Source organism: Halyomorpha halys, unplaced genomic scaffold (assembly GCF_000696795.3).
Source record: "Halyomorpha halys isolate HHAL.00 unplaced genomic scaffold, Hhal_1.1 Scaffold143.1, whole genome shotgun sequence".
In the NCBI taxonomy this organism is placed as follows: domain Eukaryota; kingdom Metazoa; phylum Arthropoda; class Insecta; order Hemiptera; family Pentatomidae; genus Halyomorpha; species Halyomorpha halys.
The window spans coordinates 1,009,059-1,026,345 of NW_027114557.1; the positions used below are offsets into that span (position 1 = coordinate 1,009,059).

Here is a 17,287-nt window from a genome sequence, read left to right on the forward strand (position 1 = left end):
TATCGTTACTTACAATACATTACCCGAAATACATCGATGTTTTTGAACAACTATTTCAGAAACATAAGGTCTGTTCCAACGATCACGCATTTTACCGCCTGTCAGAAGGGGTTTTTAAACAAAGAACCCGACATCGACTACAAAAAACATCGATGATTTTTTTAGTCGTTGTCGGATACTTGTTTCAAAAAGCACTTTTTACAGGCCGTAGAATGCAGGATCGTTGGAACAGACCTTATGTTTCTGAAATAGTTGTTCAAAAACATCGATGTATTCTGGGTAATGTATTGTAAGTAACATTATTTTGATATTGAACACTGATATTTCAAAACATCGATGTGTTTTTTAACAATGCTGCATTCTTATTTGCAAAAACGACTTCCGACTGGCCGGACTATACGTCGTCGTTGGAACAGACCTTAAGTTACTGAAATGGTTGTTCAAAAACATCGATGATTAGAAAATATCGGTCTTATACATCGATGTTAAAAACATCGACATCGATGTCGCATCTCTTGTTCAGTACTTTGTAAAGAAGACCTGTTACTAGGCCAACGGTTGTGCAATGAGGTGATTTGGTCAGAATCACGCTCGACCGCCAGATTTTTACCCAATTTAAGAGGCTGGGTGGACCCCAGGAAGGCTCCAGAACCACAGGAGTTGACTCACGGCTACAGTGCAACAAAAACATATTAAATAATGTAATTAAATCTATTTACTGCCTATTTACAAACCATTTATATTTTAATTAATATACATGGCGTTAACAATGTTAAAGCATGTTAAATGGAGAAATATTTCCTTCTTTTACCATGTTAAAACAATATAATATATAGCATGGTTGAGAGTCTGTTACTAGGTCTGTTAAATGGAGAATGACGTCACGCAACAGACCAGCTGAGCTTGTCACCATTTTATTTGTTGTATTAAAAAGCAATGTAGCAATATACATATTACTTGCTCATAGTTTGTGTTTGTATTGTGTTAGTATTGTTTTGGATGTTTTTATAACTAATAAAGTAATAAATAATAACAATAATAATGATGTAATGATAGTTGTCATTCTTGATTCTCATTTAACATGGCAAAACATATTACATTGAATGTAACATCATGAGTACCCCTAGTAATGTGCGAAATACATATCAAGTTGTCTTCTAGGGGCGTGGTCTGATCCCCACCCTTTAGTTTAATTTTTGCTTAGAAGGAGAGTAGGATTGTGGCAATATATATTTATTATTCAATCAAAGTTTACGAATCGGAATTATTTAGATTTTTTTTTTCTTGCCACTAATACTTCTTTAATTACATTTAATACAGTTCCACAACTGTACACGTGTATTTCACGATCCAGAAAGTCGAAGAGTAACTGCATTTACAGTGGTATTAGTATTATTCCTAAAAAAAGACTATAAAGAACCGGTTTATTGTGACCAATAGGACATGAATCGCAGGACCAAACTCTTTGGAAGGTTTTTTTCGAGGATGATCAGTATTCAGAAAGGCTTTCGGTAGAATCCCTCTAAAATGAAAAACGCCATTCTATTCAGTTTGTTTTTCTTCACCACAGCTTTATTTTTTCTCTCTCTAAGCTATATCCATTCTCAGCATAATAAAAATAAAACAACCTATTCTAGCCTTACTGCTTTAAATCGCTCCATCGCCAATAATTTTAGTTTTTCAAACATCTGCACAAAATTCTTATTTATTGATCTATATCATTTTAATTCCCTTTATAAAACTCTTATCTAATGATAACTTCTTTTTTTTTATTTTAATAATTTATTTATTGATATTTACAACTGTATACATATATACACATCAAGTAAATATGATAACTTGAATATTGTTTTTTAAAATATAAATTTTAACGCTTTATGAATTTTTTATATTATTAATTTTTTTCGTGTATATAAACCATTGTTAAAATCCATATTTATAACTTTTTTTGTTAATATTTATTTATTTATTGATATTTACAACAATACATTTAGTAAATCTGATCTAAGTTAAATTGGAGTTTTACAGGCGTGTAGAGAAACTACCCATTGGTAACACTCTAAATATTTATAACTAAATTTCAAATATTATCACTTTGCTTATTTACATAATATTTTTGTTTCTAGTAGTCACCTTTGTATTTGATAGACCATTTATGGGATAACTTAGGTGATCGTATTAGACATCGCTATTCTCCTTCCAGTGATGTAAATCAGCTTCAATATCATTTTTTTAATATTTGTAATTAAAATTTAATTTCTTCTGTGCCTGGTAGGGTTAGGATCTTTTATAGAGCAACAGAGGGAAGGTATCGTTAATAGAAGGTTGTCTTCTGTCAAAAAACCTTACGTTAATGAAAAACTATCGGGAGAGGAGCCTTTGGCTACGCCATTAATGAAGGGGGGGGCAGAAATACGGGAGAATCCATCATCTCACTTCAGCACTATCACTGGAATTGAAAGCCAGTGGAGGCTGAAAAAGAGCTCTGAAGCAGCATCCATATTAATGGGTGGATAAGTTAACCACTGCCAGAACTCCATGATTTATAATTCACATAAGGTCTCCGAACAAATGCTATTTTTCTTTCTTTAAGCAGTATTGGATTAGTTTTTAGCCAAGAGAGCAACCTCGAGCCTGCAGCGGCGCCGGTTCTAATCCGACCTGGGGTCGACTTTAATTTTCAATGAAACTTTGAACCTTGCCACTCTGGTTAGAATAGGTTGGTTACCTGTAGATAATCTCCTCCTCCCCCCTCCACGTATTTCAAAAATGGCCAGGTATGAGGTAAAAAAAAATCATATGGCTGTCATGAGCTGTATTATGATCCAACCAGAACTCAAGAATGGTTGGATAGGTTTTAATGGAATTTAGAAAACTTGTTGAAGTAGATCCTAATCTGGAGCACTAGCAATAGCCTCTCTATGACCCAGGTTCAGGTCTGGGTGAGGTAGAAAGTTATTTATTCTGTTATAACAATAATAGACCCTCTGGCCTAGGTTTACTCTCCAGTTGTACATCCATTCTCTATAATGTGGGTACCCTCAATCGGGGAATTACTTTGCAGTTGAGCATGATCAAATCATCTCAATGTACAACCTTGATTTAAAAATAGTCATTTCTTACAAAGTACTGAATCCCAGACTCTTCATGAGTTGTACTGAAAATTTTTTGAAAGAATTCGGAAAAACTGAGTGAATTTCTTTCAATTATTATATAGTTAACTATGATTTATTATTATTTCAGGACGAAGCTGATGGAATGTTCTGCTAAGGATGGTCACAATATTCAAGAAATTTTCAGGTGTTTCGTCACTCTGGCCAGGATCATGCCTCCTGCCACAACTGAAGAAACACCTTTAAAAAGGAGGTAAAAACACAAACTTGTATTCACAGCAAACATAAGTTATTACCATTAAAATAATTTATAGCAATAATAATAATTGGTTAAAATAAGTAATACTTGTATATGGGAAGATTAGAAATAATTTTGCATTTTAACAAGAGGAGGAAGGGTAGTACTTTAATATTCTATTCACAATGTTAAAGCCTAGAGTTTAGTTTTTAAAGGACCCCAAGATGGCCAGTCAAAATGACAGTAACACAAAAGATGGAAGTCCAGATTGATCGATTGATGTAGTGGTAATACTGATGGATTACTGATAAAATTTTGATATCCAACATTTAAAATTTTATGTGGAGGGGTGCTGCAAGTGCTTTGTTCATATCATGCGTTTCACTTTTTTCTTGCAGGCAAATGCCAAAATAATGGGCAAACGAGCTTTCTGTTTGCCCAGGATCTTGACTGTTCAATATCTCATTCACATTCAGCCCGATAATGTAGGGGCCTTGTTGATTTAAGCCAATCAGGTCAGTCTGGCTTTTGAATGATGATTTTCATTTTAACTGACCACATATGAGTCCTGTTACTCCCCTGTGTTTGAAGACATTCTGATATCTCTCGCTGTTATTCCGAGCAAAATTGGTTCTATCCTAATATCCGAAGACAATACATTCTAGGTGCATTTATATTCCAATCTTTAAGAATTAAAAAACCTTCCTATATTATTCACCTCCTTACCCTGTGTTTATTAACCAACCTGTTAGACACAAGATCCCTACCTTCCCAATTTGTATATTATAGAGTTGCTTCTTTGAAAAATCCTTTATCGTTCAAGCTCATTTTGAAATTTCTTACCCATATCGATTCATAAAGCTTCCTCTGTAAAATCAATTATTTATCCATTTGAATATCAATCTTCCATTTACTTGTAAATAATGAATATTCATGTATATTTAACTTTGATTTAATTAACTTTGCATATTTTAGCTAGACATGCTGCTCAAATAGTCCATATTTTTATTCTTAGGGAAAAAAGATGCTTAATAAAGATACATTAATGTTGAAGGTCTTCAGCATATGGAAGCAGAAGAGGAGGAAGTCCAGCAAGCAGCTCTGGTAGTCTGACCCCAACGACACCGTCGGCACCAAAACCAAGAAGCAGAAGTCTCATTAGGCGTTCCTCCAGGAAGGCAAAGCAATGCCTCTCTGAGTCCAATGCTGAAACTGACTGCCACATCTCATAGGCCGTCCCCTATTTCTTCATTTTTCAATTACATATAGTGTTTGTGTATCAAAATATTATTTTTATTTTTTTTTTTTTTAAGTTACTTATTTAGCATTCGAGTTTATTTAAATAATTGATAATTTTCTTTAGGATTAACAAGAATCATGAAAGTGGTTCATCTTAAAATAGTTTATTCACAAGAATATCTTTAATAAACACTAGAAGAACCTTTGAGGTGGTATTATTTGTAAATTTTAATTCCAGCACTAGTTGATAAGTCGTATCACACTTAAAATTTTCTTTTGCTGTTATGAATGAAAAAAAAGCTTCTGATACAGTGTCAATTACCAAAAAATATCGAAATAATAAACTAACGATAAAAATTTTCAAAGTGTTATTTAACTTATTCGATATTCATCTGGAACAAATCAAAGGTTTCTTAAAAACAAGAATCCATAGATCTGGCAGTGCAGGCATAATAATAATTTGAATATAAACTTGTCCTTGTAATATCTATTAACTTCTTGAGAATAATACTCTAGCAGAAAAATAATGAAGAAGATGGTCAGGTTTGTGGTCAAAAGAAACAAAAATAGTCAACAACTTTTTATTTGCTGACGTTTCGCCCCACTTTGTAGAGCTTCATGAGAACTGTTCAAGTTGAGAGCTTTCAAAACTTGGTTTTAATCAATTCTCTAAAGTGGGGTGAAATGTTAGCAAATAAATAGTTGTTAACTATTTTTGCTCCTTTGACCGAACCACTAACCATCTATCTTCTACATAATTTGAAATAATATGGTCAATAATTTATATATATAATTTAGCAGAAAAATATTTGATTACGTTTTGATATTTATTATTATAAATTATAGTATTTTTTTTCCAATTTATACTTATTAAAAAATTACTTATAACTGCATTTTCTATAAATATTAAATTATATCCATTTTTATTGAATTGTTTGTATTGCATCTGAGTCAATAATTATCACTATAATTTTGGATAGTGAAAAGAACTGAATTTTTCTTTTTTTTATATCTCAATGAATTTCAATCAAAATTAAACATGAAAATATGACTGATGTGATAAAACTAAATCATATCTTATGAATTTCTCTTCTAATATTTTTTTTTAAGAATAATATAACTGGAGAAATTTCGAATTATTAACATAAGTGAAAAAGTGTAGTTTTACTTAATTTAATAAAAATTTTACTACTTTGAATAAATAGTAAGTGAAATTAAGCATATCTCGAGGTTTGATCAAACCAAATATCACTGTTTATTTTTGGTCTATTCCAACAATGAATCTTGAACTTGGTAGCACTTAGTTCAGGATTAATGTTGTGTGCATGCTTGAATGATACTTTATGCAGAACATACTAAACAGTTTAAAACCAGAGACTGTTTTAACCATCAGAAATAGTTCTGAACTTGATATTTCAATATTCAGAACAAATCTCTGACTATTGCATTATTGATTTTGGAATCGTCGAAACAAAAAAACCTGTACTGTGTATGCTTTCGACAGTTTTTGACTTGAAGTTGGAATAGACCTTTCTTTTCTAGAACATAAATATCTTTATAAAACTATTTCGTAAATTAGGTACATATTAACTAGTAGTCTAAATTTTCTAAATATTCTTTAAATTTTATAAAAACAAGTTATTTTATTTAAATTACCTAATAAAATAAATTATCATGCAACCCTATTGGCATAGTTGTTTAATTATCATCATTATCACTGTTTATTTCTTGTTTATAGCTTATGCAGCAAGAGTTTCCTGTCTGAATAGTTTAAACCATCTTCTGTTGTGGTATATTGTCAAATAATAATTTAACCCTTAATTTTGTATGAATATAATTAACAGACAAAAACAATTTATTTTGTTTATGTGGTTTTTAAGGGTTTGATAAGCTATTTTATAGTTTTGAAAATTTAGGAAAATTTTTGTCGAGATGGGAAATATGTATCTTGTAAGGTATACTACCGAATAAACTTCTTTAGGATTGGTAATGGGTATAACAAAACTCATAAATGTTAGTAATAAAAATTTGTATTTATAAGAATATAAAATTTAAACTCAATTGAATATATTAGTACTAACTAATGTATGCTAAACAAAATACTGGATGACAAATGTATTCAATACATTCATCTTGCAGGATACACTGCCAAATTAAGAGTTAAAAAATTAATTGATTAATAATACTAGGACACTCCATTTTTCTAATTTTGTTTTTTACTTATTGAGTGTTGATCATTCTCCCTGTTATCTAGCTGTAAATAATCTGTTTCTTTCATCAGACTGTTTGAATAACGTACTAAGAGAAAGACAAAATCTACAATTTTAATCCTTCGTACTATAATCTGTTTGTTGAATCACTTCTATAGCTCTGAATTTGTAATTAAATACCATGGGTTCTCGAACAGGTCCATGAATCTTCAACAGTGCTTATCACTTCTGTACTACTGGCAATCATTTCTCCTACTTTTTCATTAACCTAGCTTTACTCCTATACAATAGTTAAGTTAAATATATTTAAAACGTGTTTTAAAAAACAGTTAAAACCAATAAATTACAAAAGGTAATTAGGTTATCGAATGTTTAATTATATCTATGACTAAGATCCAAGCTACTGAAAATAAAATTAGTTATAAAATTATGAAATTAAAAGTTTAGCTTTAATGTAGGTTTAACTAGGATTAATTAGGGGCTAATATATAGATATTTATTATTAATTATTTAATTTTTATTGATAAAACTTTATTCTACAGTTAATTTTTTCATAAATACAGTAAAATTAAAGATATTGGCTTATAATATATTTTAGTGTAGGAAATGTAATAAGCCCGCAGTTTTTGATTAACATATACATTCATTGATGCAATCCTTTCACTCGAGTTCTTTTTTTAATATAGATTGGAAATAACTCCAGTAAAGTTCCCTGTTTTTCAGAACAAAATAGAATGAGATGAATATTTCAAAAAGTAAAAAATAAATCAAAACATATTTAAATTGGAAGAAAATAGTAGACTGTATTAAGTAGGTTGTAGGAAGATAGTCCGAGTGGCAGTCAATAAAGGTATCGAAATAGTAAAATAAAATTATTTATTGTTTTACCAACGTTTCATCCCACTTTGCAGGACTTCATCAGGGTTATCAGATTGAAGTGGATATGACGCATGATGAGTCAATCTAACAGCCCTAACGAACCCCATCGAAGTGGGACGAAATGTTGGTTAACAATAAATAGTTATATTTTACTTTTTTGATACCTTCATTGACTGCCACCCGGACTATTTTCCTACAGAACATATTTAAATATTACATATTTTAATGAATATTTGTCATAAATCTTCACTTGTGATTTATTTTAAATTATTAATTTATTAGACAACTCTTTCTATCTTTGAACCCAAGAAAAACATATATATATTTTATATTTTTATTGACACTTCGAATATTTTGATTTTTTGAATGCATGAATCAATTTTCAGGTTTCCATAACTATAAATAAAATTAACATTTATGAATAAAGTTTACAAATTAAAAATCTCAATCAATTTTTAATTTATTTATTAAACACAGGAAAGTAAATTTGTATACAAAACAATCTTGCTGAAGGATTATTAGTTGACTGTATATGATGGAAGGAAGATGATCAAAAAAGAGGTACTAAAAAATAGTAGAACAATAAATAGTTTTTATTGTTTAAGCAATGTTGTGTTAAAAATTTTAATTAAGTGACTGTATGATAAAATTTCAAAAATAAATGGATATACTTAACAATGAGGAACATTAGTACTTGAAGGTGGGGAAAGCCAAAATGTTAAGCTAACAAATAAGGAATAATTATAATATTCTAAAGGAAGTTTATATAACAAACTGATAAAAAGTTTGTCTGCTATTTTTGAATACTCCTTTTTTAACCACCTCCCCCGGACTTCCTTTCAAAAAACATTTTTATTTATATTATGGTCTTATTTATGGTTTTATTTATTCATGTTATTGTTCTTTTAAATAAATATTCAATTAATAATAACTTTGAAAAAATAATATTCAATACTGATACAATTTTTTTTTTTTTTTTTTGGCTAGAGACCAATACACATAAAGAAAAAAAATTCTTCCAGTTTAACAATTATATAAGATGTTCTAAAAATAGGTAAAATAAATTCGCCAATAAAATCTTCTCATACCTAAGATAAATTTTGTCCAAACTGTAATGAATTCATCCAAAATTAACTGTTATTCTGTGATTTGTTTTCAGAGATTTTTGTATTATATCTGTTATAAGTTTCTATTTCTTGAATACTGGCATTTATTATGCCTAGTTATTACAAGTGGTTATATCTTATTAGTTATTATCATATATTAATTAAAATTAACTAAGTATTTTTAGTATAAGTAATGTGGAAGTTTAGTGTAGACAATTATAGTCTCCAGATGTAGTTCGATTAATTAGTTATAGGTATACATAAGAATAATTACCAAAATTAGAAAAAAAAAATCTTGAGTTGAGAAAAAAAAGAAAAAAATTAAATTGTTAATAAAAATAAAGAAGTCTGGAAGAGATTATTTTTGTGTATGGAATAAAAAATCTACGGAAAGTTACAATAAGTTTAATCAGTCGTAAACAGTAAATGACTAACGTTTGTTGAAGCGTATTACTTCATTTGATTGGTAAATAATAAAATATAAAAACAAATAAAAAATAGATAAACGAATAAATAACTGAATAGAAAAAAAAAAATGATTATTCTCAACCTCAATCGCGACAAAAAAGTTTATACTAGCTATCATCCAATTTTTAATGATTTTGTAGGAAATTATAATTAAATTTTAATCATTAAAAATCCTTTTGTCACTTTTAAAAATGATCTTTTGCTAAATTTTATTGTACCATTGATAGATTTATAAAAAAAAAAAGGAAGAAGTTGGGTTTCTCCCCATTGCTTAGTATTTATCATTGTGGTATTAGTTTTAAATCTACTCGGCTGTTACCATTGTTACTGTTAATATTTTTCATACTTATATTCCTCCTATTGCCCAAATTAAACTTTGATACACTAATTATATATTGAGTTAATAAACATAATTAAGATAAAAAATTAACCTATGTTCCATATGACGGTTTTATAATTTACTGCATTATTGATGTTTTTCTAAAGTAAATGGATCCTTGGTGCTTCTTTGCTTGTTTTTTTTGTTTTGTTTTTAATTTTGAAGTAAAATAAAATTTCAGAAAAAAAAATTTAATTTACCTCGAAACAGCAAAAAATTGGATGGCAGTTTATAAAGAATTTTTCCTCACACTAGAGGTATAGAATCAATCCCTGAACTTTATAAATTTTTATAGGATACTTATTGTGTATATATATTAATAACTTTTTTTCTCGACTCTTAATATTATTTTTGTGAATCTTGAGGATCATTCAATAAAACAACGATATAAAGGCGACGTTTCTCCACTTTATAGTTTCCATAGTTATGCCTTACAGTGAAAAAAAAACAGTTTCTTAGAATACAGAATTTCTTTTTACTAATTATTAAAAGCTACAATGTAGAGAGTGTAATTTTAATGTATAATTTAAGATTAATAACTATTACAATTAAAACATAATTTATATTTGTCGAATACATTTTGTTCTACATTGCTGTGGTACAACTAACCCAAGTTTTATGCTAGAAATAGCAGAAAACAAACAATTCTGGCACAAACATTGAGTTAGTTATATCACAGCAATATATAACACACTGTAATAAACAATTGTAAGTAATGTCTTAATTGTAATAGTTATTACTCTTAAATTATACTATATGAATATAGTTTTTTAATAGTTGAAGAAATTCTATTTGTAAAAAATCTTTTGTTTTTTTTCCATTGTAAGCGCCATGGTATGCAAACAATAAAGTTGCAGTCGCCTCAATATATTTGTCTTATTGACTGATCTTCAAGCAAGATTCTTCTGTTGTTTTGAAGAAGAATAAATAAAGGTAAGTATTAGTTAATAAGGCAAAACGGGTAAAAATAAAATACAGCAGACCTTTGTTGGTCTGTAATAGATAATATTTCTCATTTCATAGAGGTATTTAAAAAAATAAAAAATTATTATTTAAAAAAAAATTAATTTGTATAGGTTATTTAACGGTTTATTTTTCTAATAAATTTTGCCTAGGTCTACCTGATTTTCAGTTTTAAAAACATATAAACATCAATTTTCTATTGTTTAAAACTATTGTATAAAACCTTGATTGGTCAGGAGTAAGAGATTCGGTATGAATAAAAATCAGGTATTAAAAAGACAAAGAATAAATTGGATTTAGATCCAAAAATAAACGGTGATTTATAGTCAATTAACTGAACATATCTATAAACTGATCTTATTTCAAAATTTTGCTTCATTTATCAAATTGCAATTAATTTTTTTTTGTTTTGGTTATTTGAAAAGAATTCTTTTTATTAAATTATATATCCTACTATGGGATTTGAGGCAAATTATTAGCATGATATTTAAAATACATTCCTTACTCACAGGAAAGCTTAGTGAAGAATTTGATGAACAACAGTTTTCAGTAGAAGAACTTTAGAAGTTTGGTTCGGAGGTAGCATCAGAATATAAGTGTAATCATTATTCTAAACTTACTGGGAATCCTACTATATATTCTCTGTATTTGTTTTGTCAATTATTTAGCCAAAATGGAAAAAAATAAATCCTCAATATTCATAAAGTTTTCTTCTTGCCTCGTCCAACTTACTTTTTTATAATTGATTTTTAAAAAGGGTTTAATGGATTAATATGCGGTTTGCAGTAGCAACTGAACACATTTGGGTAGTCATTTCTTTCTTTTTTTTAATTCTTCTTTTCAACTGCTTAGAAACATAATTAATCCATACTCATACAATCAAGGTTTTATTGCTCCATATTGATTAATTTATTCCAATTAACTTACTTAATCCATTATAGTATTAGAACAAAAGTATAATTCAATTAAGATAAATTAGTTTTAAATGTATTAATTAAGTTTTATGAACATAGTATTATTAAGATAAAAAGCATATGTGATTTACTAGTAGTTACAGATTAAAGATACTAACTATTAAATATAATGTAGTTTATGAATTTTATTATTTATACTTATAAATAATTATAAGTATGGTTTTATTAGGATTAAATAACTTAAAAACGTTCAAATTTCATTTTTTCTGTGACTAGCCTTGAGAAATTATCATATGTAGGTTGAACTGCACAAATGCGTTGGAATTGAATAAAAATGAAACATGATAGTCATGATGCTAGATTGTTTTTTTTTTTATTTTGTTTTTTTTTCCGATTAAATCAATATTTTAACTTTGTACAAAAAAAAAAAGAAGGACTGTTGGAGTGGTAACTTACATTTACTTTTTTAATAATGTATAGAAAACAATTAGCTTTCAGTTCTTTTGGTATATCAGCCTATTTTAACTCAGTTGTAAAGTAATATTCCGATTATAAAGTTTCACTTCTACCCAATAATAATGTGGCATTTCACTACTTATAGCAGATATAAAAATAAACTCTCAATGCCGAGCTCCAACTCCCCACTGTGCCGGAGTATATAAGCCAATGGCACATCAAATTCTTTGATGGGTTGAAGGCCTGCTGCAACCCACTTTTCAGAGAGATCGCCCCTCCACCAAGACCTTGGAGGTGGCAGAGCACGGTTCCCCGGTGGACTCTTTAAGTCTGAGGTCTAAAATTTCACTCCATAAAATTTCATTCCACCAGCGGAACGGTGGACTGGTTCCAATAACTCTCCGTTCCAATAATCCACTGGCATAAGCCAACCAAGTTTACAACCTTCATTGGACCCCTCACCTAACCTTATAATGCCAAACGGCAATCCAAGGTATCACACCCAGCTATACATATAGCATACCACCTATATTTACATACTAAATACCAATTAAAATCTTTTCAGGAGGGTACGAAAAAAAAAAAAAAAAACTCTCAATGCCAATATTGTAATCCCCGCCTTCAGCGGACCCAGACAACCCCTTATAATGCCATATGGCAAAGGAAGGGCACCAGTTACGTTTATATATACTTAGGTATATGTTAATATTTTTATTGTTATTTATAATAAAGGAGGTAAGAAAAAAAAAAAAAACTTTCAATGTCCAATTTATTGAACTATGTGAACTTATTAGGGTTTTAGAAGAAATTAATATTGCTAAAGAGACAATAGAAATTAAAATGTTAAACGTAAGTAGTTTTCATGTTTTTTTTATCTCACTCTATTCAATTTTATAATTTTTTTTAAAATAAAATAATTATTCATAAAAATATATGTGATTATAAAACTCGGCATCTCATGAGTCACAATCACTGTCTTTGCATATTCTTGAATTTCACTAATAGACCTGGTCAAAATAAAATAACAAAGGCCCATAAATTACTTATGATATAGGGTGGTTATATAACGAAATATTCTGTATCAGCATAATAGTAATATTGATGCCTTTTTGTATTTGAAAGTTTAGTAGCTTGTAGAGAATCGATCAATTATTTGATATATTGTTCAATACTGTAACAACGTTTACTTCTCTGTACACAAAATGAAGTATTTCTAAAAAAAATCCAAGAACATTCCAAGTCCTCTTCCAAATAAAAGTATATTCATTAAAATAGTGGAAAGAACAAGCATATAATTTCCCTTACCTTTCAAAGATATTTCAACGAAATGGACAACTAAATAAATAAATCTACTGAAAAAGTTTTTAAAGTGCTTAAAACCTTACTAAACTTAATCTAACTTCTACCTATTTATTTAATTACATTTTTTTAGCTTATTTCATCATATATATCTAATTTATTTTTCATAAAGCCTATATGATAGTTTGTTTGTGTTTTTTTATCAAAAGTGATTTGAAGTTATTATTTATTTTAATTCAATTCTTTATCTCATCGTTGCTGGTGGCTAAAGCAGATATAGACTATTGATGGTGACCTATAATCATCTGTATCAAGTTCATTTTGCCAGTATCAATTCCTTTTCAGTATATGAAACAAAATATCTAATTGATACAATATTAACCATCTCTCAATAATATTAGTTTCATAACTCACAATGGTGAATATGACCTATGAACTTATTTTTATTTAAGAATTATTAAGATGTAAGATCAAAAGTAAGTTGTTTTTGTTTTTTATAGTATTATATAAAATATAGTCAATATCTCAAAATGAAACATTGTACTAATCTTGCTTTTCTAACATAAATTAAGTGAGCAAATAATTTTTTTATTAAAATTCTTGAAAATTGTATATGCCTGCCAGATCTATTTATGTATTTCACAATGAATATTAACCATTGCATTATTTGAAATTGATCTAATACATACTGATACAACATTATTTTTATTCATTAAAAAATGATCTACTATAAATATTAAATAAGATTAATGTCATAACTTTTAAATAGTATGATACCAATCGTTAGTCCCACTTTAAATTGAATATAATGGAATTTGTTATTAAAAGCTAACTTAAAAAAAGTTTGAAACTGTAAATGTTAACATAAAATTAATTGAAACTCAGCTGTTCACTGCTTCGCTTTAATAGTAGTACATCTGACAAAAAGAAAGTTATATTGTATTTTGAATTGGGTTCCAAAGATAGTACTGTAGACCTGGGTTACTTTCTCTATTGGGATAGTCCTAAAGACTGTCCTAGAGTTGATAGGACTGCCACAAAGTAACTCCAATCTACGATAAAGTTAATGAAATGAGTTTAAAATAATAATTGTAGATTTTTCTTTAACAAAACAACATGATTAGGGAGTAAAAATTTTTCTTCAGTTATAATTCAATTATTATGGTTAAAATCAGTCTAACATGAGTTTGCCAGTGTGTTAATGGAGAGAGTGATGAGCACTGAAAATGCGCAATTGCATTTACAACAAACATTTGCATTCTTACCATTAATGCCCTCCACTCATCTTCCCCCTTTCAATTTCTAGAATTTTAATTTTTACTAATCAGAATTAAAAAAAAAAACAACAACTTTAAAATAGGAAAATAAAAATAAAACAAGATAGGAATAACTTTTGTTCCAGTACAAGAGATTTCTAGTTTATTTAAGGTGCCAAAATGCCGAAAGACTGCAAGCTCCATTTTAGTACTGGCAAACTCTACTTAGACATGATACAACAGATAACTAATGACATAAATATAAGATATTTTCCATGAGAAAAATAACTGTGACCAATATTATTTTGGATCAAAAATAATAAATATTCATTTTCACTTTCATGCATAGTTATATATAATTATAAGATAAACTGAAACTCTTTTTAATTTAGAGGAATATTAAATAAATAAATTATGCTTTACAAATTTTTATTTTACCACTTAATTTGATCATTCATACATGAGAAAAAAATATCTATCAATTAACAATATTTATTAATGGGAATTTTATATTCTCATATTTTTTGTAAACATATTAATGAAAATGATTGTTAAACAGTGAAAAAAAGATGTTATCAAATAACAATTAGTCAAAACTGAATGCTTCCCTCTAGGAAAACACTTGTCAATTTCTAACCATAGAAATAACAGTTACGTAACATGAACTCCTCATTGCAGGAAGATAAATACAACATTGTGCAATTTTTTTAAGGGTTGTGTAGGAAGTTGTAGCTCATACCCTTATTATTTTGTATATAAGGGTTCTAATTATGGTTATCTCAAATGCTCAGAAATATTACAATACCACCTCATCTATCAGTCTGCAACCATTAAAAATTCTATTTCTGCTCTGCTTATATTTCATTTTAATATTTTATTAGGAATATAATTTATATGCTCTTAATTTATATACCTTACTAATGAATTATTATTTTAAAAATTTTCTGACCAGAGAATGTAAGCTTTTAGGCAGTAAATATGAGTAGCTAAACCTTTTTTTTTTTTTTTTTTGTTTTTAGCTTCTTTAAGTTTATCAAAAGTTTGACAGTTAACACTAGAAAGTCCATAACTTAAACTGTCTGTTTTTCTTAGTTGATAAAATTCACTTTGAACCTATTGTAACATCTTGGTGGTTCAAAGGCATTTGTTCTTATTTGAAAATAATAGTCTTGGTGTATCAACAAAAATAATTTATCATAAAAAGTTAATTTATAATAGTATTCTAACATATTAACTATGCTTAATATTAAAACTCATAATTGTTAACTATTGATACATAAGTGTTTTCAACCATTTGCTAAAGAAAGGTGACAAAAGATATTTGTTTTGTTAAGATTGAAATGTGTACGTGTATAATTGTGAATTGCTCAAAACAAGTATCGTGCCAAAGTGTTGGATTTAGCTTTATTAATGTTTTTATTGATATCACTATTATGATGAGCACACAAACACATTTGTGTATTTTTTTAAATTTAAGCTTAGCAGTTTTCCTTCATTAAATGTTCTATAATATAATTGGTTATTGAAAAAAATTGTATGTGTACTTACTTATCAATTGCTGTTATTACAATTATTAATATATATAAATATAAATACTAATATATAGTTGTGACAGCTTTAATAATTTTTGAAATGAAATAAGGGTGGTATAGGAGGCGCGGCCAAAATGAGACTGATAGTTGCCAATAAATCGCGATGCATTTATCGCAGAATAAATTCATCATTATAAACAAGCCTACTAATGGATCTGTAATAATTACATATCCATTAATTTTTTGGGGGTATTGCTTGTTATTAGAAAAAAAATGAAGTTCCAAGCATAAAAGAAAAAAAAATTACATTGAACTCGTCAAGAACTGTGATAGTATGTTCAAATGAACATTTATTTCATATTTTCAACTTATACTTCAATTCTTAAAAATACAACTGTGAAAAACTAAAAATATTTTTCAAAACTCTGTAACTTCTTAAAGGTTTAAATGAACTTACTATCCTCATTTCGAACCAAGTTTTTCATATACTTCTTTGGCTTCACTTTATCATACTTCTTTCATTCAACTCAAGTAAGAGTAATCTTAAAAAAGAAATTCTTAAGCTTTCCTAACTTCCTTTGGCCGTGCCTCTTTCTTTTCTTTACTAAGCCTTGATAAAAAATAAATAATCCTGCTCTTATGAAATTGCTTTATTCACAAGCTGTTGTCTATATTAATGTTAGCTGTACTTCATGTCGTAGTTGTTTAGTATTGTTATTGATGTTCACCCAAAGGGTTAGGTGTCAATATGTTTGATTCATTCATTTAAAGCTCTTCTAATTCTTGAATTCAAATAATGAGCTTGAGAATTGATAAAATATTTTTTAATAGAAAAATCAAAACTATAGCTCTTATTTTTGTTATTTACGATTTGCTACAAATGTGACATCTCTCAATATGAACATTTTTGTATTTTCACTGTATTTGAGTCAAACAACATTGTTTCACATGAGAATCTATGGTGCATTTTAATATATGTATCATACAAAGTATGTGATATGGTATTCGTGATGTAAAGTGGTATAAAATTATAGTTCATTGATGAATCATAACAACATAAAAATTATACTGAACTAATTAGAAAAAGATATACTAAAATATTTGATATTTTACTGATAGCATGAGTTAATCTTGATGATAATACTGTTCTTTGGTTTTTCAATCTCTTTAGGAACAAGATAGTATCTTTTTGTGTTGCCATAGTTTAGCAGGCTATAGCATATATTCCAAAAACA

At 28.1% G+C, this 17,287-nt stretch overlaps 1 protein-coding gene across 2 annotated transcripts in view; it reads left to right on the forward strand.

The window, feature by feature from the left end:
- Positions 1 to 5,388, forward strand: part of LOC106678427 (GTP-binding protein Di-Ras2) — a 627,505-nt gene extending 622,117 nt beyond the window's left edge. For both annotated transcript variants that reach the window (XM_067051714.1, XM_067051715.1), the window contains exons 5-6: positions 3,244 to 3,366; positions 4,406 to 5,388. In XM_067051714.1, the coding sequence (XP_066907815.1) occupies positions 3,244 to 3,366; positions 4,406 to 4,583 (301 nt within the window). In that variant the 3' untranslated portion in view covers positions 4,584 to 5,388. The remainder of the gene's footprint in view (positions 1 to 3,243; positions 3,367 to 4,405) is intronic.
- Positions 5,389 to 17,287: the final 11,899 nt, after the last annotated feature.